Below are 16,453 nucleotides of genomic sequence, written 5' to 3' on the forward strand. Positions count from 1 at the left end.
TCTTTGTTGCTGTGAAGCTAAGTTTCTCTAGATTGACAACAAATCCACTATCCTGCTGTTTCAAATGTAAACAAGCAATGGTCGCCATCAAAAACATTATTAGGCTTAGCGGCATTTAAACAACTTTAAAATTGTTGATAATTCTAAAAATATTGCATACAGATTTACTAAAGGCATAAAAACCTTAACCGGAAGATAAAAACAACATAATTCAATCATTTTTAAAGCAAAAAATGTACAATTTACAAACATATAAGAGTAAAGAAACTGAGATCACTGAGCCGGGTAACAGAGTGGTTATATATATAAATATATTTATATACGTTTGGTGCGGCCGATTGCAACCATAATATGAGGTGCACATCTACATGTTATAGGAGTCCTATGTACAAAATTTTAACGTTCTGAGGCTACTCGTTTTTGTGTTATGCGAGATACGTACGTACGTACATACGTTCGTACAGAAACGCAAAAACATCGTAAATGGATATTTTCGTTGAATTATGCTGCCTGAAACTTTTCGCTATTACAATACTCCCTTTTTACTTCGTACAAGGAAGTAAAAAGACGAAAACAAGACGTCATTGTAACCGCAACTTTAAAAACAACATACTGATACCATTTTAATGAAAGTGCCTCCTCCCCCCCAAAAAAACACGCCTTGAATCAGTCTATCATCGCATCACGTGAAAAGGAGAATGTAAGACATAATAAGACGACATTGCAAAATTCCGGTTGTACGTGAATAAGCAATGGAGTTGATTAAAGCCAAAAATGTCAAAATAAAATTGCTGCATGGAGAAAAGCTTGTTCTTTTTCAGTAAAAAATCTTAAATCTTTCAAACCTTAAAAGTCATCAATCAGTTTTCTCTAGCTGTTACTAGTTTTATTATAAACACAAATACTGACGTCAATGACACGTCTAAAAAGATTACAAAAACACCAATGCTTTTAAAGCGCGAACTTCGAGCTCTTTTCGAAATCAGTGGCAGGAAATTACGTCCACATTTTATTTCAGCGCTGACAACTCGCCGCAGAATTCTTTAATTATGAGCACACATCACGTGCTACAATTCAGCTCTCATTGGTAGCCATGGAAACTTTTAACCTTTAACCTTTTTTTAAAGTTGTAAGAGAAAATATAAGTTCGATCATCAGTTTGAAACGTTTGCTTCTAAACGTTGGTTATTACAGTTTATTCCCAGGCTTCTGCCGAATAAAAATTACAACCATGTTTTTAAAAGTTGTAATTTTACTTTTATGCGTTACTTACGCAGTTTCTGAATACGTAAACTCTGCAGATTGTAAGTATTTAATTTTTTAATTAGATCTTTAATTGCGTAATATGGAATAATGAATTTTAAGACAGCAGTTTTTTATGATAAATCGCGCAGAATAATATATGGTATAATAAAAAAAAAATGTAAAATCGCTTAGTTTTACTTGTTTAAAGAACAAAAATTAAACTGTATTAGTAACAAAAATATTAATTTATTATTGATCTTTAGACTTGTGTGAAAGGTTCGCAAATCTAATGAACTTTATTCTGTTTTGTTTGAAGAGATGCAAAATATATAACCAGAAAGGAAATGTTCATTAAAGTATGTTCATTAATACTAAGGTATTTACCATTTGAGTTCGTATAGCTTGTATTTCAAATACTTATATCCGTATCTGTATTAACCGAACTGGCTGTACGTTTAGCTAAGAACGTAATTGTGTATTTTGTAATGGATAAAGTACGGAGTTAAATAGTTAGTACGTTTTAGTTATGTTGCTGTACCTGAAGGTACAGTGGCTCCCAAAAGTGTTCGTACACTTATGATTTTCATTGAAATAGGGCCTCTATCTATTAATTAAAAGTAAACTTTCTGAATGAGATTTTAATAATAAGATCTATAATCTATTCGTAACAAAATTACATGAAATATTTTTAAAATATAGCGAAACTTTATTTTTTAAAAATTAATAATAAAAAAATGACAAACATTTTATCTCACAAAAGTCTTCGTACACTTCAAAAAAATCTTGACATATTAGTAAATATTTTCATTTTTGTTAAATTAATATTTAGTAGGATATCCTTTAGCATCCACAACACCTTTTAAACATCTGGGAATAGATTTTACTAGTTTTTTGTAATTTCTGTATCAATGTTCATTCATTCTTCCATCATGACTGTTTTGAGTTCGCTTTCCGTTTTCATGTCGTATTTCCGTACTTTAACCTCCAGATCTTTCCAAATGTGTTCTATAGGATTTAAATCTGGCGACGGAGGTGGTGTTTTCAAAACCTGTGGACAATTATATAGAGACACCACAGGAGAACGTTGAGAGCCGTATGCTTAGGATCGTTATGATGATTAAAAAAAAAAAGTTGTTTCCAATGCCCAAATTTTGGGCTGATAATTTTAAATTGTCTCCTAAAATATTTAAATAAAGTGAATGATTCATTGTGCCATCAATAAATACCAAATTACCTAGTCCTGATGCTGCCATGCACCACCACACAAGAACACCTCCACCGCCATGCTTAAGTGTTCCAACTAAGTTCTTAGAATGAAGTTCCTCATTTTATCTTCACCATACAATTATTCGACCATCGGGAACCAAAAATATTAAATTTTCTTTCGTCAGCAAATAGGACATTATTCCAGTACGTTTCGGGTGTATTTATCATTGATTTTGCGAATGAAAGCCTAAGCTTTCTGTTTTTCCTCACTAACAAAAAATTTTTTACGGGCAGAACGCCCATGTAATCCAGCTTCTCTGAGAACTCGTCGAACAGTTTAAGGTGAAATTGAAGTAGAAAACATTGCATTAAATTCTGCAGAAACTTTTACAGCACTCAAATGTGGGTTTTTCACAAATTTTCTAATAATAAATCTGTCATCACGTTTAATTAACTTTCTCGATCGACCTTTTCTTACCTTGTTTTCAATCCGATTTTCTTCTTTAAAGCGTTTTATCACATACTGCACTGTAGAATGGGATAAATTAACTAATTTAACGATATTTCGAATTGATTTACCACTAGTATGGTGAAAAATTATCAGTTTTCGAATGCTGTTTGTAATTTCTTTACGACTGGGACCCATGTTTTTCAATAATAAATAGAATATTATGAAGTAACCAAAAAATTAAAACCAGTTCGTAAAAAATTAAAGCAAACGATTTTTTAAATGCCATCACAATGCAAAAATTAAAAAAAGCGGCAAACGATAATTCTAATTTTGATTTTATCCAAAAATATTTCAGTATACTAAGACTTTTGTGAGATAAAATGTGTGTCATTTCTTGATTATTAATTTTTTAAAAATAAAGTTTCGCTATATTTTAAAAATATTTCATGTGATTTTGTTACGAATAGATTATAGATCTTATTATCAAAATCTTATTAAGAAAGTTTACTTTTAATTAATGGATAGAGCCCTATTTCAATGAAAATCATAAGTGTACGAACACTTTAGGGAGCCACTGTATAAAATAGTATTTTTTTCCCATAGCTCTTGCATCAAACAAAATCGCAGAATTTTTATTTATTTGAAATTCTGTTCAATGAATTATTAGCCTTATTTGTTTATGGTATTTTAGATAGTTTTCAAGAAATTATACCTATTTTTAAATAAAAAATGAAACTTAAGCAAAAATAAGCAACCAATGCAAGGAGCTGATGAATTATATGACTTTGAACTAACTATGACCAAATTTGTTCAAAGAAATTGAGTTTTTCTGTAAAATACGAACGTTACATTTAAAGTACATAAATATTTATGTAATAGGTAATTTTTTCATACAATTTTGTTCGTAATTTTATTTCGCGAGAAATATGGTATCCCCTACTAAATACATACTAATCCATATTCCTAACTAGAATGTTTATATATATGTAAGCTCACCGAGCCGGTTAACAGAGTGAGTATATATGTACATAGTAGATAAATATATGTTTGGTGTAGCCGATTGCAACCAAAAAGGGAGATGTACAACTACAGGTTATAGCTGTCTCATATACAAAATTTCAACGTTCTAAGATTACTTGTTTCTAAGTTATGACGTCAGAAAGAAAATCTCTTCTGAATCCATTTTAAACCCATTTTACAATGCGTTTTGGAAAAAAGAGTCCTTTTTATTCTGTCACGCTAAAACATCGTTCAAGTGGATTAGAGGGTTGTCAAAATAGATATTTTGGTACTTTTCCGTTTCGCCGGCGCAAATCTCGCCAAGCAGACTTTATTGGCGACAACATACAGTATACACATAAAAAATATTAAAAAAATTTTAGTTCTAAGAATTCATTTTTGAAGGCATAAACATTTTAATATCGCTTAAAACTTTATAAAAAGACAATAAATAAAGACAATAAATTTGTAAAAAGACATTAATTTAAGAATTTACTATGCTTTCATGGTTCAACATCCTAATTCGCCGGTTTATATCACGTGACCCCAAGCGATCTCATCTCACGTAAACTACTCTAAAAAAATCTAATGCTCTCAGTAAATAGCTACATTAATTTCAAGTTAAATCTTAATTTGGGAACAGCTTTAGTATAGCCCACCTTCAAAGTTTGGTGAATTTGGTTTGGCGCCAAAGCACATGAAATACGTTGTTTTGAAAAATGGTTGCTATCCAGATTTTCGACGAAACTCCGTGTTTCAAAAAATGGCGGCCATCTTGATTTCACCAGAAATCGTGGATAATGGAAATAAGTTTACGACTATTATACACGATTTTAAGAGAAAGAAGTATTAAGAAATGATTAATAAAAATGGTTAAGATTTAAAGGATGTAATTTTAAAAACAATACCAGAAACTTTAGCTATTTCACCTTTAATAAATAATTTGGTGTTTTCATTCACGAAGAATTTTTTCCTGGCTGCTCTACCGTGATATCCAGCAAATCGAATTACTCTTCCAATAGTCTCAGGATTAACAATTACTCCATATAATGCTTGTAAATCAGCAGCAACTTTAGGAGCACTCATTCTTGGATTTTTTTTTTTTAATATTTCGAACGATAATTCGCTTTATTCCATTGGATAGCTTTGATGGTCGGCCAGGTCTTCTTTTATCCTGAATCATATGATTCTTTTTATATCGTTTAATGATATTGAAAACTGTTGAATGACTCAGGTTAACTGTTTCAGCAGTTTCTCTAATAGAATTTCCACGTTCAATATGCAAATTAATAACTAATTTTCGAATTTCAGGCAAAGTTTCTTTTCGTTTGGCATTCATGGCTGCACAGAGATAAAAAACTCAAAAATTCCAAAACAAACTGGAGAGAAATACTGCAGACGATTTTATAAATTATTGCCAATTGCTTTTGAGTAAAAATAAAAACCCCAAAAAATATTTTTATTGCTTACTTCAGACGATTTTTGTTGCATAGTACGTAGTAGTATCTAATGGTGTCCCATCACTTATGTGAACCATTTTTTGCTCCGTTCTAAACAATTGTATTTTTATTAAATTAATATTTTGAGAAAATTTATGTTATGTAATAATTGTTACTAAATTTAAGTATAAAACACACCCACAAATAATTTTTACATGTTTTTTTTAATTTATTTTATTACAGTTTCCTTTTGTAAAGCACAAGTGTCCCATCACTTTTGTGAGACACTGTATTATCAAAGAACTCATATTATCAAGTGCGATGACGATTGCAAACACTACGTATTATAATAATGAGGTAAAAGTTACTTATAGGGTCAAAGTTTACAGTTTTGCTACTGTTGAGTAGATCGTCGGGCTATCGATATATATCGTAAGTCGGAAAGCATTGTAAACATATCAAAACCAAAAAATTAAAAATACAGTTTAACTGAAAAATGGTCTTAAATATAATTCACAATTAAAACAACAATACAAATTTAAAATACATAAACGATATGTTAAACATTGCATATAAAATACGTTACATTACAGCTCGTCATCACACATTATCTCGTTTTCCTTTGTACACAACGATCCGTATTCGCTCGAAAAACATCAAAGCTCGGTGTCCATGTACACATCCATCTATTTCCACCTTAAAAATATCAGAGAATTGCACAACCTGGCATTGCGCACTACATTGGCTCTGGCCATGTACACATCGATCTATTTTCACTTAAAAAAACATCCTAGAATTGCACAAACTAGGCACCGCGCACAACCTCGGCATTGCGCACTGCATTGGCTTTGCCCATGTATATAGCGATCTCTTTTCACTTAAAAATCAGACATTGAATAAACTCTGCATTGCTCATATACTAAGAAATCTGCTTTCACTTAAAAGAAATCGGAGAATATTAGAAACTCGCACATAAGCAACTCCATTGATTCTCGTTGTAAAAAAAAATGTTTCTAGAAAAATTGAGCTTACTACAGGCGAACCAAGATCTAGCGATCTCTTTTCACTTAAAAATCAGACATTGAATAAACTCTGCATTGCTCATATACTAAGAAATCTGCTTTCACTTAAAAGAAATCGGAGAATTTTAGAAACTCGCACATAAGCAACTCCATTGATTCTCGTTGTAAAAAAAAATGTTTCTAGAAAAATTGAGCTTACTACAGGCGAACCAAGATCCTAGCCTAATTGAATTCTCAGCCCTACATTTCTTGCATCTCCAAATTACTATTCGATGACTTTTTCTGACTAACTAACCAGCATGGTATCTTACATTTTTCACAACAAACGTCATCCTTCAAGAAAAGTTTATACTCTATTGTTAATTCATACATAAAATATCTGTTTCCAAAATTTTACGCTTGTTTGGAAACTCCCACTTTAAATTTTCCTTTATAATCTCCTGATACTTAATTACAACATCACTAACAGCAGTTTTAGAGCAAGCAATAACTAAACGCAAAAATATCACCTCAAGTAGCCAAAAAAATATATACAAAATAGTATTCACGGTATCTGAGCGTTAAACAATCGCCAATAACAGTGTTACGAATTGTGTATTTAGATATTAATTTTAGTAGAATTCTAATTTAAAATGTTGTATTTCCTCCTGCAACGCAGAGTGAGACAAATTTTAAGAGAAATCTATACCGGAAAAGTAAGAATACAGGGTACGGGCATTAAACTTTGAGTAAACGGATATGTCGGTAATTTGTGTTGAAATTAAATAAATGTAACTGACTACTAAATTAGCTGTAACCGTAATTTCATCTTCTTGTTTACATATGGGTTACCAGATCATATCATTTATCGCCGCTCTTGGCGATATTTTTTTTGTTTAAAATTCCGGGTGGGCTACCAAAGCTTAATTTGGAACACAAGTTTAAATGCAAGAAATATTTCAATGCGTACGAATAGCTAGCTGGTGCTACTTTGGTAGACGGTTGCACGGATTTTTGGCGATTTACGTTGGCGCAATTGTTGGCGCGATTTCTACAAACGTCAGCCATCTTGAAAAACGCTGTTTTTACGCATAGTAAAGTATTCGAAACTTAAAAAAAAAAAAATAAATATCGTTAGAAATAATGGATTAATTGGCTTAATCCTAGTGTACGGTGCACATGAGAGTTGGCGAAATTTGGGTTTAAGAGACTAATAAGCGCGCCAATTGTGGTAACCAAGCCGATTTTGAATGCTCAGGAGGAGAGTGCATTTGGGAGCATTTTCGCGCATGCTCATTAAATATATTAAATTGAGAAGTTTTGATTGGTGCAGTTGGAAGAGAAGAATTATTTCAAACCATTGTTTGAAGTTCCGTTAATCCTCTGTCTTCGGCTGAACTGAATGAGAAAGGATGACGTATGTTCAGGTAATATTTATTTATCTTTTTTTTTTTTTTTTTGTATTTTTTAAAATAACAGTAGTGGTTCCGCCGAGTTTGTGATTGGTTAATATTTTTTAATTAATCGATTTTTGGTCAGATACTGAATATGATTTTAGTTTGATATCGTCTTTTATTCTACAGTTCGAGTTGCTAACGTATTTTGTTCTACAGTTCTCTTTGATAACGTATTTTGTTCTACAGTTCTCTTTGCTAACATATTTTGTTCTACAGTTGGATAACGTTACTTTTCGATTATGATGTGCAGTGCTATGAATTGCGAATATTTAAACACGAAATTTTTTTGGAAGTTAGAACTGGAAGGAAAGCTTGCTGTAATTCAGTGGGCAGTAGATGCCGGATTGCTGCCGAATTGCTGCCGAATTTTAAAAATCGCGCCATGGCCGCACCGTATACTAGGATTTGGAAGGAACGTGGAGTGCTATTAAGCGTGGGATGAAGGGGACGAAAAAGGTAAGCGAAGAGTTTGACTTTTATTTGGTGGAATATATGTGGCGGCGCCTCAAAAATAATAAATCGTCATCCGAAATAATTAAAGACTTTATATTTGCAATAAAAGCAATATATCCGCCACCCGAGTTTGAGGGCCATGGCATTTGAGTTTATGATATAGACCCTAAAACATATGAGACACTGAGCCATGGTATTTAATTTATTATATTTGATATGTGAATGTTTTGTATTTGTTGCGATGCATATTGAAAATTATATTTTTATTTGTTATAAAGGTCTGTTAAAAATTATTTTCAATTTCTAAATGCTTGCTTTTTTTCTTGTGTCCTCACCGTATGCTTAGGATTTATTATCTTATGATTATCATTTTGTTTACTTTTTTTGCCAACTCAAACTTGTGGTGACGCTTTACTTTGAGGTTGCCAAAAATTTGGCGACAAACGTAAACGCATCATTTTGGTGTTGGCGACAATTTTAAAAATCGCGCCAAGGCCGCACCGTATACTAGGATTTTACCGATTAATTTTTTTGTTGAAAACGTCGTTTTTTAAGATGGCAGGCAAGTGTAAATAAATACATTTACTATGAGTATAAAATACTAAATTAAGGTTATTATTACTTTCATATAGCAAAGAAGAGAATAAAAACACCGCTATAAAAACATTGTGCCAACGTTTAATTAGACTAAAATATTACTGAACTTGAATATCGAAATAAAAAACATCATCCAACATTTAAAAGAATTAGAATATTATTAAATTTAAATATACTTTAAAATACGTTATATAGAATATAATATATATACATTTAATAATTAAAAAGAGTTATGTGATACAAGCGCCATAGGTTTCAGTGTTAAAGTAAACCAGATCGTCCCTACTCTTTCTTGCCGACATGTCGGAGACGCGCGCCCCGCCCACTGGGTTAGTCATGGAGGTAGGAAGTAAGAAGGAGTCGCCCTAAACAAGTTTCTCCGTACCGGCTCTGAAGCACCGGCGATCCCTACGTGGTGACCAAAACATTGGGTCATTTATCATTGAGTTCTATGGGATTTGACGCGTTCGGGTGTAAATATTTTGTAATTACGTCGCAAATATACATATAAATGTATATATTTTCTTTTTTTACAACACTTCAGAGTCCTAAGTATGTGAAAACAACATATTTTTAAACAACATTTCATTCTGAACGGAATTAAATGCTATACTTTTCACAGGACAGTTTTCTCAGAATGGTTTAATTTGAATGAAATATTTTCACAAGTTTTCCTTAATTACATTAGAAAAAAAATTAAGGTAATTTGATTTTATTCGGTTAATTTACAAAAATTAAGATCAAAGTTTATTGTATTATTAATATTAAAATTATGCATTATTTCTTTTCTATTTATAGAGCTTCTTCCTAAAATACTTTCTTAAATATGACATGATTTTTTGGCTTCTTTTAAATAGAAAAATGTAAGTCAATTTATAATTAATGCTCTATTCGGTTCATTTTAAATTAGAGAATTATTAGGAATTAAATAGTATTTGACTTTCTCTGAACATTTCTGAAAGGGAATAAAACAAGTTTTTTTTTAAGTATTATTTAAAACTTGTAACTGAGTTATTATAAAATGTAAAGGGAATAATTCTTTTAATTAAACTTATCAGATTTTTTTTTTTACCCTTCATTTCAACAATACATATTCCAAAACTCTTTATTACGTTCTTAAGTGCGCATCTCATAGCATTTGCTTTACAATATCTTTTAACAGATTGCTTTCCAATACGAACAATTCTTGCTTAAATAGTTTTATAACGTATTTGTCAACAGGATTTCAATTTATGTTTACTATTCAATATTAAGGTTATTATATATTTAGATAACATTTATAATCATTATAAATTAGATACATTTAATCATTAGATTTCTTCACAGTACTTTTACAGTTGTTTATAAGTGAATAAATTCTTCATTTCAAATACATTTATAAATAATTTAATGAATATTTAAGTATTTTGTCAAAGGCAGATACATGCTTTTTGCAAGCACATGCATAAATACCCATACATATTTCCTATTTATCATTTCCGGCATGTGCAAATCTTTAATTTCTGTGCATTCACTATATTTTTCGTGTAAAGTAATTTACACTAATTTAGCATACACCCGAAAGTTTTACATAAAAATATATATGAATATAATTTGAATGAAAATTATAAGTATTATTTTTAATACCCACTCAAAGGTCAGTTTTTCTTCAAAATTCCTCCACGATGGCATCTCTCTCTTTAGGCAGATAGCCCTTGCATGCGTTACTCTATTTAATAAAAACTTATCTGACCTATGTGCCTAATTACAAATATTTTAACATACATAATTTTATATTTACATTTAGCCATCAAGTTTCAAACTTTTCAAATCTTCTAGAAAATAAATTTTGGCAGATCTCTTTTAGCAATTTTCTTAAAATCTATATTTTTGTAGTGCAACAGCTTATAATTTTATAAAACAAATTCATAATCAAAATTGCTGTTGTTAGTTATCGAAAAATAACCAAGATGTGATTTTTGCGTAAATGTCACTAAACTATACAAATTGCTATTATCCATCCCACTATGAATGTTTCTTTCATGCGAAAGTGTCCCTTTTTCGATTTCTATGGAACTGTCGTGTGTTGAAATACTATCAGAATCTTGTCAAGCGAGCTTCTGAATGTAAACAAAGAACAACCCCGTCTGGTGACCCAAGCTTCAAAGCAGTGCTTCACTTCTAGCGCGGAATGGCCCCTCCTCCCTTTCCTACCTCCATGGGGTTAGTCTATTTCTTATAAGGTTTCATGTGCAAGCTGCGATGACGTCACGCTGTGCTGGGTAGAAGTAGAGGGAGTCGAAGAATCTACCTCAACATGTAATGAAAGCGGATTTCTTTTAAAGGAAAAGTTAGCGGATTTCTTTTAAAGGAAAAGTTAACAGGCGCCTTTATGTACATGTAAAAATAAATAACAGGCCCTCGTCAGTTGTTGACATCTGACAGCTAAGCCAAACCGATTTTCACCATACTTTATTGACTGGCAATCATGTTTTATTGAAAAGTTTTCACATTTTTATATCATAGCCGAAATATAATTATCACAATCTATATTTAAAATTTTTACTCAATGTCCGTGTCCACAAATTTTTCGGTCAATTTATTTAGGTTTATTTAGGTCAATTTATTTTATTTTATTTTTCATGGTCCAAAAATTTATAGTTTTACTGAAATTTTGTGATAAAAATATTGCAAAGAAAGCTCTTTGCACTGTCTCCGAATGAAACTGAGTTTTAGGCTAAAATATAGTACGAGGAAGCTATTGAAATGATCTAATTTCAGTGAAGGTGTATAAATAGTTTTTAAATAATAACATAATGATTTATAATAAAATACGTCTGTATTAGTGACACTGGATTTTCTTTTCTGAAGACGCTAAATTCTGAAAGCTAAAGCTTACCATTCCTTCAGTCTTTAAGTTTCTATCATCCGTGAGGTGTTTTAAAGTAAAAATTATGACTCAGCAAAATACCTCACTAGCAGATGTTTCCGCTGCATAATCTTGACTTTATTAATCTAATGTATATGATTTTATAGTGATTTGTACAGGTGAGTAATAGAATTTGAAATCTTTCATATCATAAGCTTGTACGAAAAAAGATTTATAATAATAAAAACAAATTTAAAAAGTAAACGGATTTCTTTTTCTGAGCTTGCACATTTTACATTAAAAAGAAGTTAACTTACACAGTGTGCGTAGCTTAAACAACTAGATTTAAGCGGATTTTTATGTCCAAAATTTACGTAAATTTAAATGTTTACACCGTGTCCACAAATGTTCGTACCCGGCCTTTATTTTTTAAACTGTTGGTCGTAGACATATACTTACAGTGACAAAAATGTTTTAAATCATGCAAAAATTCATATTTTAGTAGTTTTAAATTTAAAAAACTAATTTTGTAAAAATTATGAAACCTAACATTTCTTCATGTTCCTCTGGTTCCTATACTTATATTTAGAAAAATTCTGTACTCTTTGTAAAAAGAAAAAACAAAACGTTTTACTCCCATATGACAAAATTTTACTGAAATATTTGATATAGGATCGGGAATCATGTTCAGGAACCCTACATAAATTGAAGAACGAAATGCTTGCATTTGTACATAATTAAAAATAAAATATCGATTAGAATCTGGTTTCTGATGTTAACAGAACAAGCAACAAGTATTTATTGTGAAAAATATTGATCAACGTAACTTTTCCTTTTCAAAAAGATCTTATTCACAGAATCTTACAGAATTCATGTTCCAACACTGCTAGGCTTCAGTATTTGCTAGTAGCCAACTCGTAATATTATTTGAATAAATCTAAAATGAAAAATACTTCTATTTTAATGATTTTTTTACGATTACTAGATTATGATTCTAAAGTAATAAAACTTCATGGGAATATTAATAGAGTAATTGTAAACTTTGAAAACGTATAAATTACTTGTGCCTAAATTGTTTTCGGTATACCATATTAACAGAATTATAAATAAAGACGCTGATAAGTGACAAAAAATATTACTGATTGGCATTTAAAGGAAAAAATCAACCTCGAATTATCCTATTTAATTTATTAGCCTACCTACGTCATTGCAAATTCAAGATGACATCAGTGACGTCCATTTAAATACATCTAGACTACCAAATTTCCTGGTCATTAAGGATTTAACATCCTACGCAATCAGAATTCTTCCTCTTTAATATGCCATCTACGTGCTTCGCCATCAAGTAGTTTCTGAGTCTCAGTGTTCCTACATCAGTACTTCTAAATTTATTTTGATTACACACATATATGTGTGTAAAATAAAAAATATGAAAGCAAAATTCTAAATTTAATTCCCTATAATCTATTTTATTTTCTATTTCATTTGGTAACTTCATCTATCTGTCCTAAAAATAGCGTTAAAACCTAAACTGCGTCACTCAAATTAGTCATGCGATCTTAATGCAGATGCCTCTTGACCGATCACCGAAACGTAAACCAAAACTTTAAAACTGAAAGTTTTCCCTCCCTCCCTTTTTTCTATGAACTGATACGTCACCTTTGCTTGTGCTTTCATCTGGGACAGGCGTCTTTTTGCAATTATGCGTGTGCTGCTACTTTCGCTTAAACTTTTCCTCCTGGCTAGAAGCTCTGCGGCTACTTTCTTTGTTCGAGGAATATGTGCCGATCTAACAAAAATGTAGAGCGCATAAGACGCTCGTCTGCATGTGAACCAAATATATCGAATCCCGATTTGCTTTCCTCAATAATAAAGTTATCTTGAATCCGGACATGTCTGCCTTGCCAAGTTTCTTCAGTACTCATCTATTACGCCACCGCCAAGCTCCAAATCATTCATTTTATATCATGACACATTTAGTCAGACAGGATGTTGTGTATCTGCTGCCTAAATCTCCAATGGAAAAAGTATCTGCAAGTTCATAAAGTTATATATCATCGAGTATCCAAATATGGTGCTTACTTCATTTTGCAAATTCTTCAGAAAAAGTGCGTGAAACTAAATCCCAATGCAGTGCTTCCAAAATTTGTATTTTCATTACATATATATATATACGTTTGTATGTGTGTGTGCGTATGAGATTATAACAAAATACGATGTCTGCTTTAAAAATAATTGACGACCTCAAAATTAACTATTCTAGATTCGGTGCTTTCCCTCTAAATTCATCTGTTTGTCTTTTAATTTCAAAATTATGTTTTTTAGGAGAGGCTGTATAGGGTCGAGAGGCTATATTTAATTCTGGAGTTAAGATTACTCCTGGAGGTTCCATATTGATTTTAGCAAATATATGAATATAGTTAGTTAACAATTTTTGCAATTGGATCATTAGCAATTTTCAGCATAATTATAAAATTTCTTAGTACTTACACTATTTTTACAGAAAAGTTTATTTAATGGAATGCCTTTACTTAAGATACGTTTGAACTGATATACTTCATAATTATTAAAATTCAATTGCAATTTAAATAAAGAAACACAAGATGATGATAAATAAGTTAAAATAGAATTAACAACATAAAATACTGTAGTATTAATAATTGGACCAATCTTACATAACAATTTAATTACTGTAGTCACAGCAAGACCTCCAGATGTTAATTTTGTGTTAGGATAATTTTGAATAGATGATTTTGAATAAGTCAGTTTTTGCATCAATAGAATTCAAAATACTTTCAGATATGACCTTTACCTGTGACCCCGTAATGATGATAGCAGGGAACTCTTTTTGATTAATATGAACTTTTATTTTAAAATAATTTCTCTTCTTTTTCGGCTCATTTTGTTGAGAATTTGGATTGTTATAATTTAAGAAATGATCTATACGGGTCAACTGCTAGTCTTGTCTGAAAATTTCTCCGTGCTTTGTTTTTTGAGTATAATAGTAGCGTGCAGTAAACGGTCGTGGAGCATGATACCGAGAGTGGTAAAATCTTGGCAGGAAAATATTTGGTGGTACACTTGGTCACACTAATCACGCACTAGAATTTCTCAAGAATTTGCAAAGTAATCACTTTTCAGTGATTAACCAATTTGAAGCTCTAATCTTGAATATCCGATGGCACACATTTAAGAACTTTTGTGTTTGATTTTGCACATTTTCTGCTCTCGGGTAGACCCTGATTCAGTTCCTTCGATTGCGACTTTGTCATCTAATTATAGAGTCGCAGCGTATTTTAATTTTTGTCGAAAATATTTGTCAATGTCATTAAATTTAGCATAAATAACCGAAACAAAGTCACTAAAAGTAATAGTTTCCGTGGTTGAGAAATATATGAGGAATTTGTTTTTGACTGCTTGCATGTCTAATTCAGCACATTCTCTTAAATAAAATGCTTAAAGCCTCGCAACGGAGGCATTCAGAAAATATTAAATATTTATCTATTTATCCTTTTTGTCGATATTCTTATTTTCACATTTTTTTTCGAATAGTAAAATATACTTGTCTATGGGAATATCATTATTAAAACTGATGATGACACAGTGAAAGATGGCACACTGAAATTTCACTTTTTTTCTGTAGACATTTTTGTTTTAGATGTACTTTGCATACCTAATAGTAGAACACACCATTGAGATTTCACATTATACCAAAACACGAAATTAAATCACACTGATCACGCAATGAAATTTCTCAAGAATTTGCATAATAATCACTTTTTACTAATTAACCAATTCGAAGCACTAATCTTGAATATCCAATGGCACACATTTAACTAATCCCATGATACGCGCACGCACATCGTTAGAAACCTTCAGATGTCGTCATAAACACATGATACGCACACACATCACTATAATTTTTTCACATTTCACTGTTGAGATCGACGTCGCAGTTTAGCGAAGACAAATCCGTTCAATAAAAAGAGTAAACACAGCACCAGAAGACCTTAGGAGACGTCATCACTACGACCTTGACACCCTTTGGTTCAGTAGATAAGCACACAGTATCCATTTCTTGCTTTCGCATACGAAATGTCAGCTGCGATAAGATAACTTCCCCGCAAAGCGAGGTTAGGGTTGCCAGAAAGTGACAAGGAAAGGCAGAGTTGCCCGATTTGACGCGCAATGTCATAGACGATATGTCATAGACGGAGGGAGAACATTCTAGAAAGAGATCTTACTGGTTTTCCCTAGAATATTCTCGAAGGTATATTCAAAAGCTATATATACCCTGTCTTTACGCGGAGTAAGAGTGTATCTTGAGTAGTATGTTGAGTCCAGTAGTAGTGTTTTGCGTTCAGACATTAGCTTGAGAGCGACCGAACCGAATCGGGAGATGTACTTTAGTGCTTTGCCGTGAAGCTATCTTCACCATTGTAACCTGAAGGCTGTGTTGCTGATTGTTTCAGCGTATTTAACGTAGTCTTTTAGACGAATGTAAACGTGTTTTTGAACTGTCCTGAGTAATAATGGCGAATAAATTGTATTTTGATTCTTCATCAAGTATTGTCATCAATTACTCCAAATCCACGAACCCGTAGAATGCGACAATATTATTTTACATCTTTCGTTGCAACAGTTTCTCGATGACGATGCAGCGAAAGATGTAAATTTCTTTTTTCATTTTCGATTTTGGCATGTTTTGACCCTTTTCTTGCAGTTTACCACTGGGCATCTGGATTTGCTTTTTTGCA

The 16,453-nt window shown here is 31.6% G+C and overlaps 1 protein-coding gene across 1 annotated transcript in view; it reads left to right on the forward strand.

The window, feature by feature from the left end:
- Nucleotides 1-1,033: 1,033 nt before the first annotated feature.
- LOC118181051 (NPC intracellular cholesterol transporter 2-like) overlaps nt 1,034-16,453 on the forward strand; it is a 61,187-nt gene continuing 45,767 nt past the window's right edge. The window contains exon 1 of the mRNA XM_035350126.2: nt 1,034-1,304. Coding sequence (XP_035206017.1) covers nt 1,232-1,304 — 73 coding nt within the window. The 5' untranslated portion in view covers nt 1,034-1,231. The remainder of the gene's footprint in view (nt 1,305-16,453) is intronic.

The sequence above is a fragment of the Stegodyphus dumicola genome, chromosome 1, assembly GCF_044657685.1.
Source record: "Stegodyphus dumicola isolate Sdum_Otavi_A_Nest chromosome 1, ASM4465768v1".
Taxonomy (NCBI): domain Eukaryota; kingdom Metazoa; phylum Arthropoda; class Arachnida; order Araneae; family Eresidae; genus Stegodyphus; species Stegodyphus dumicola.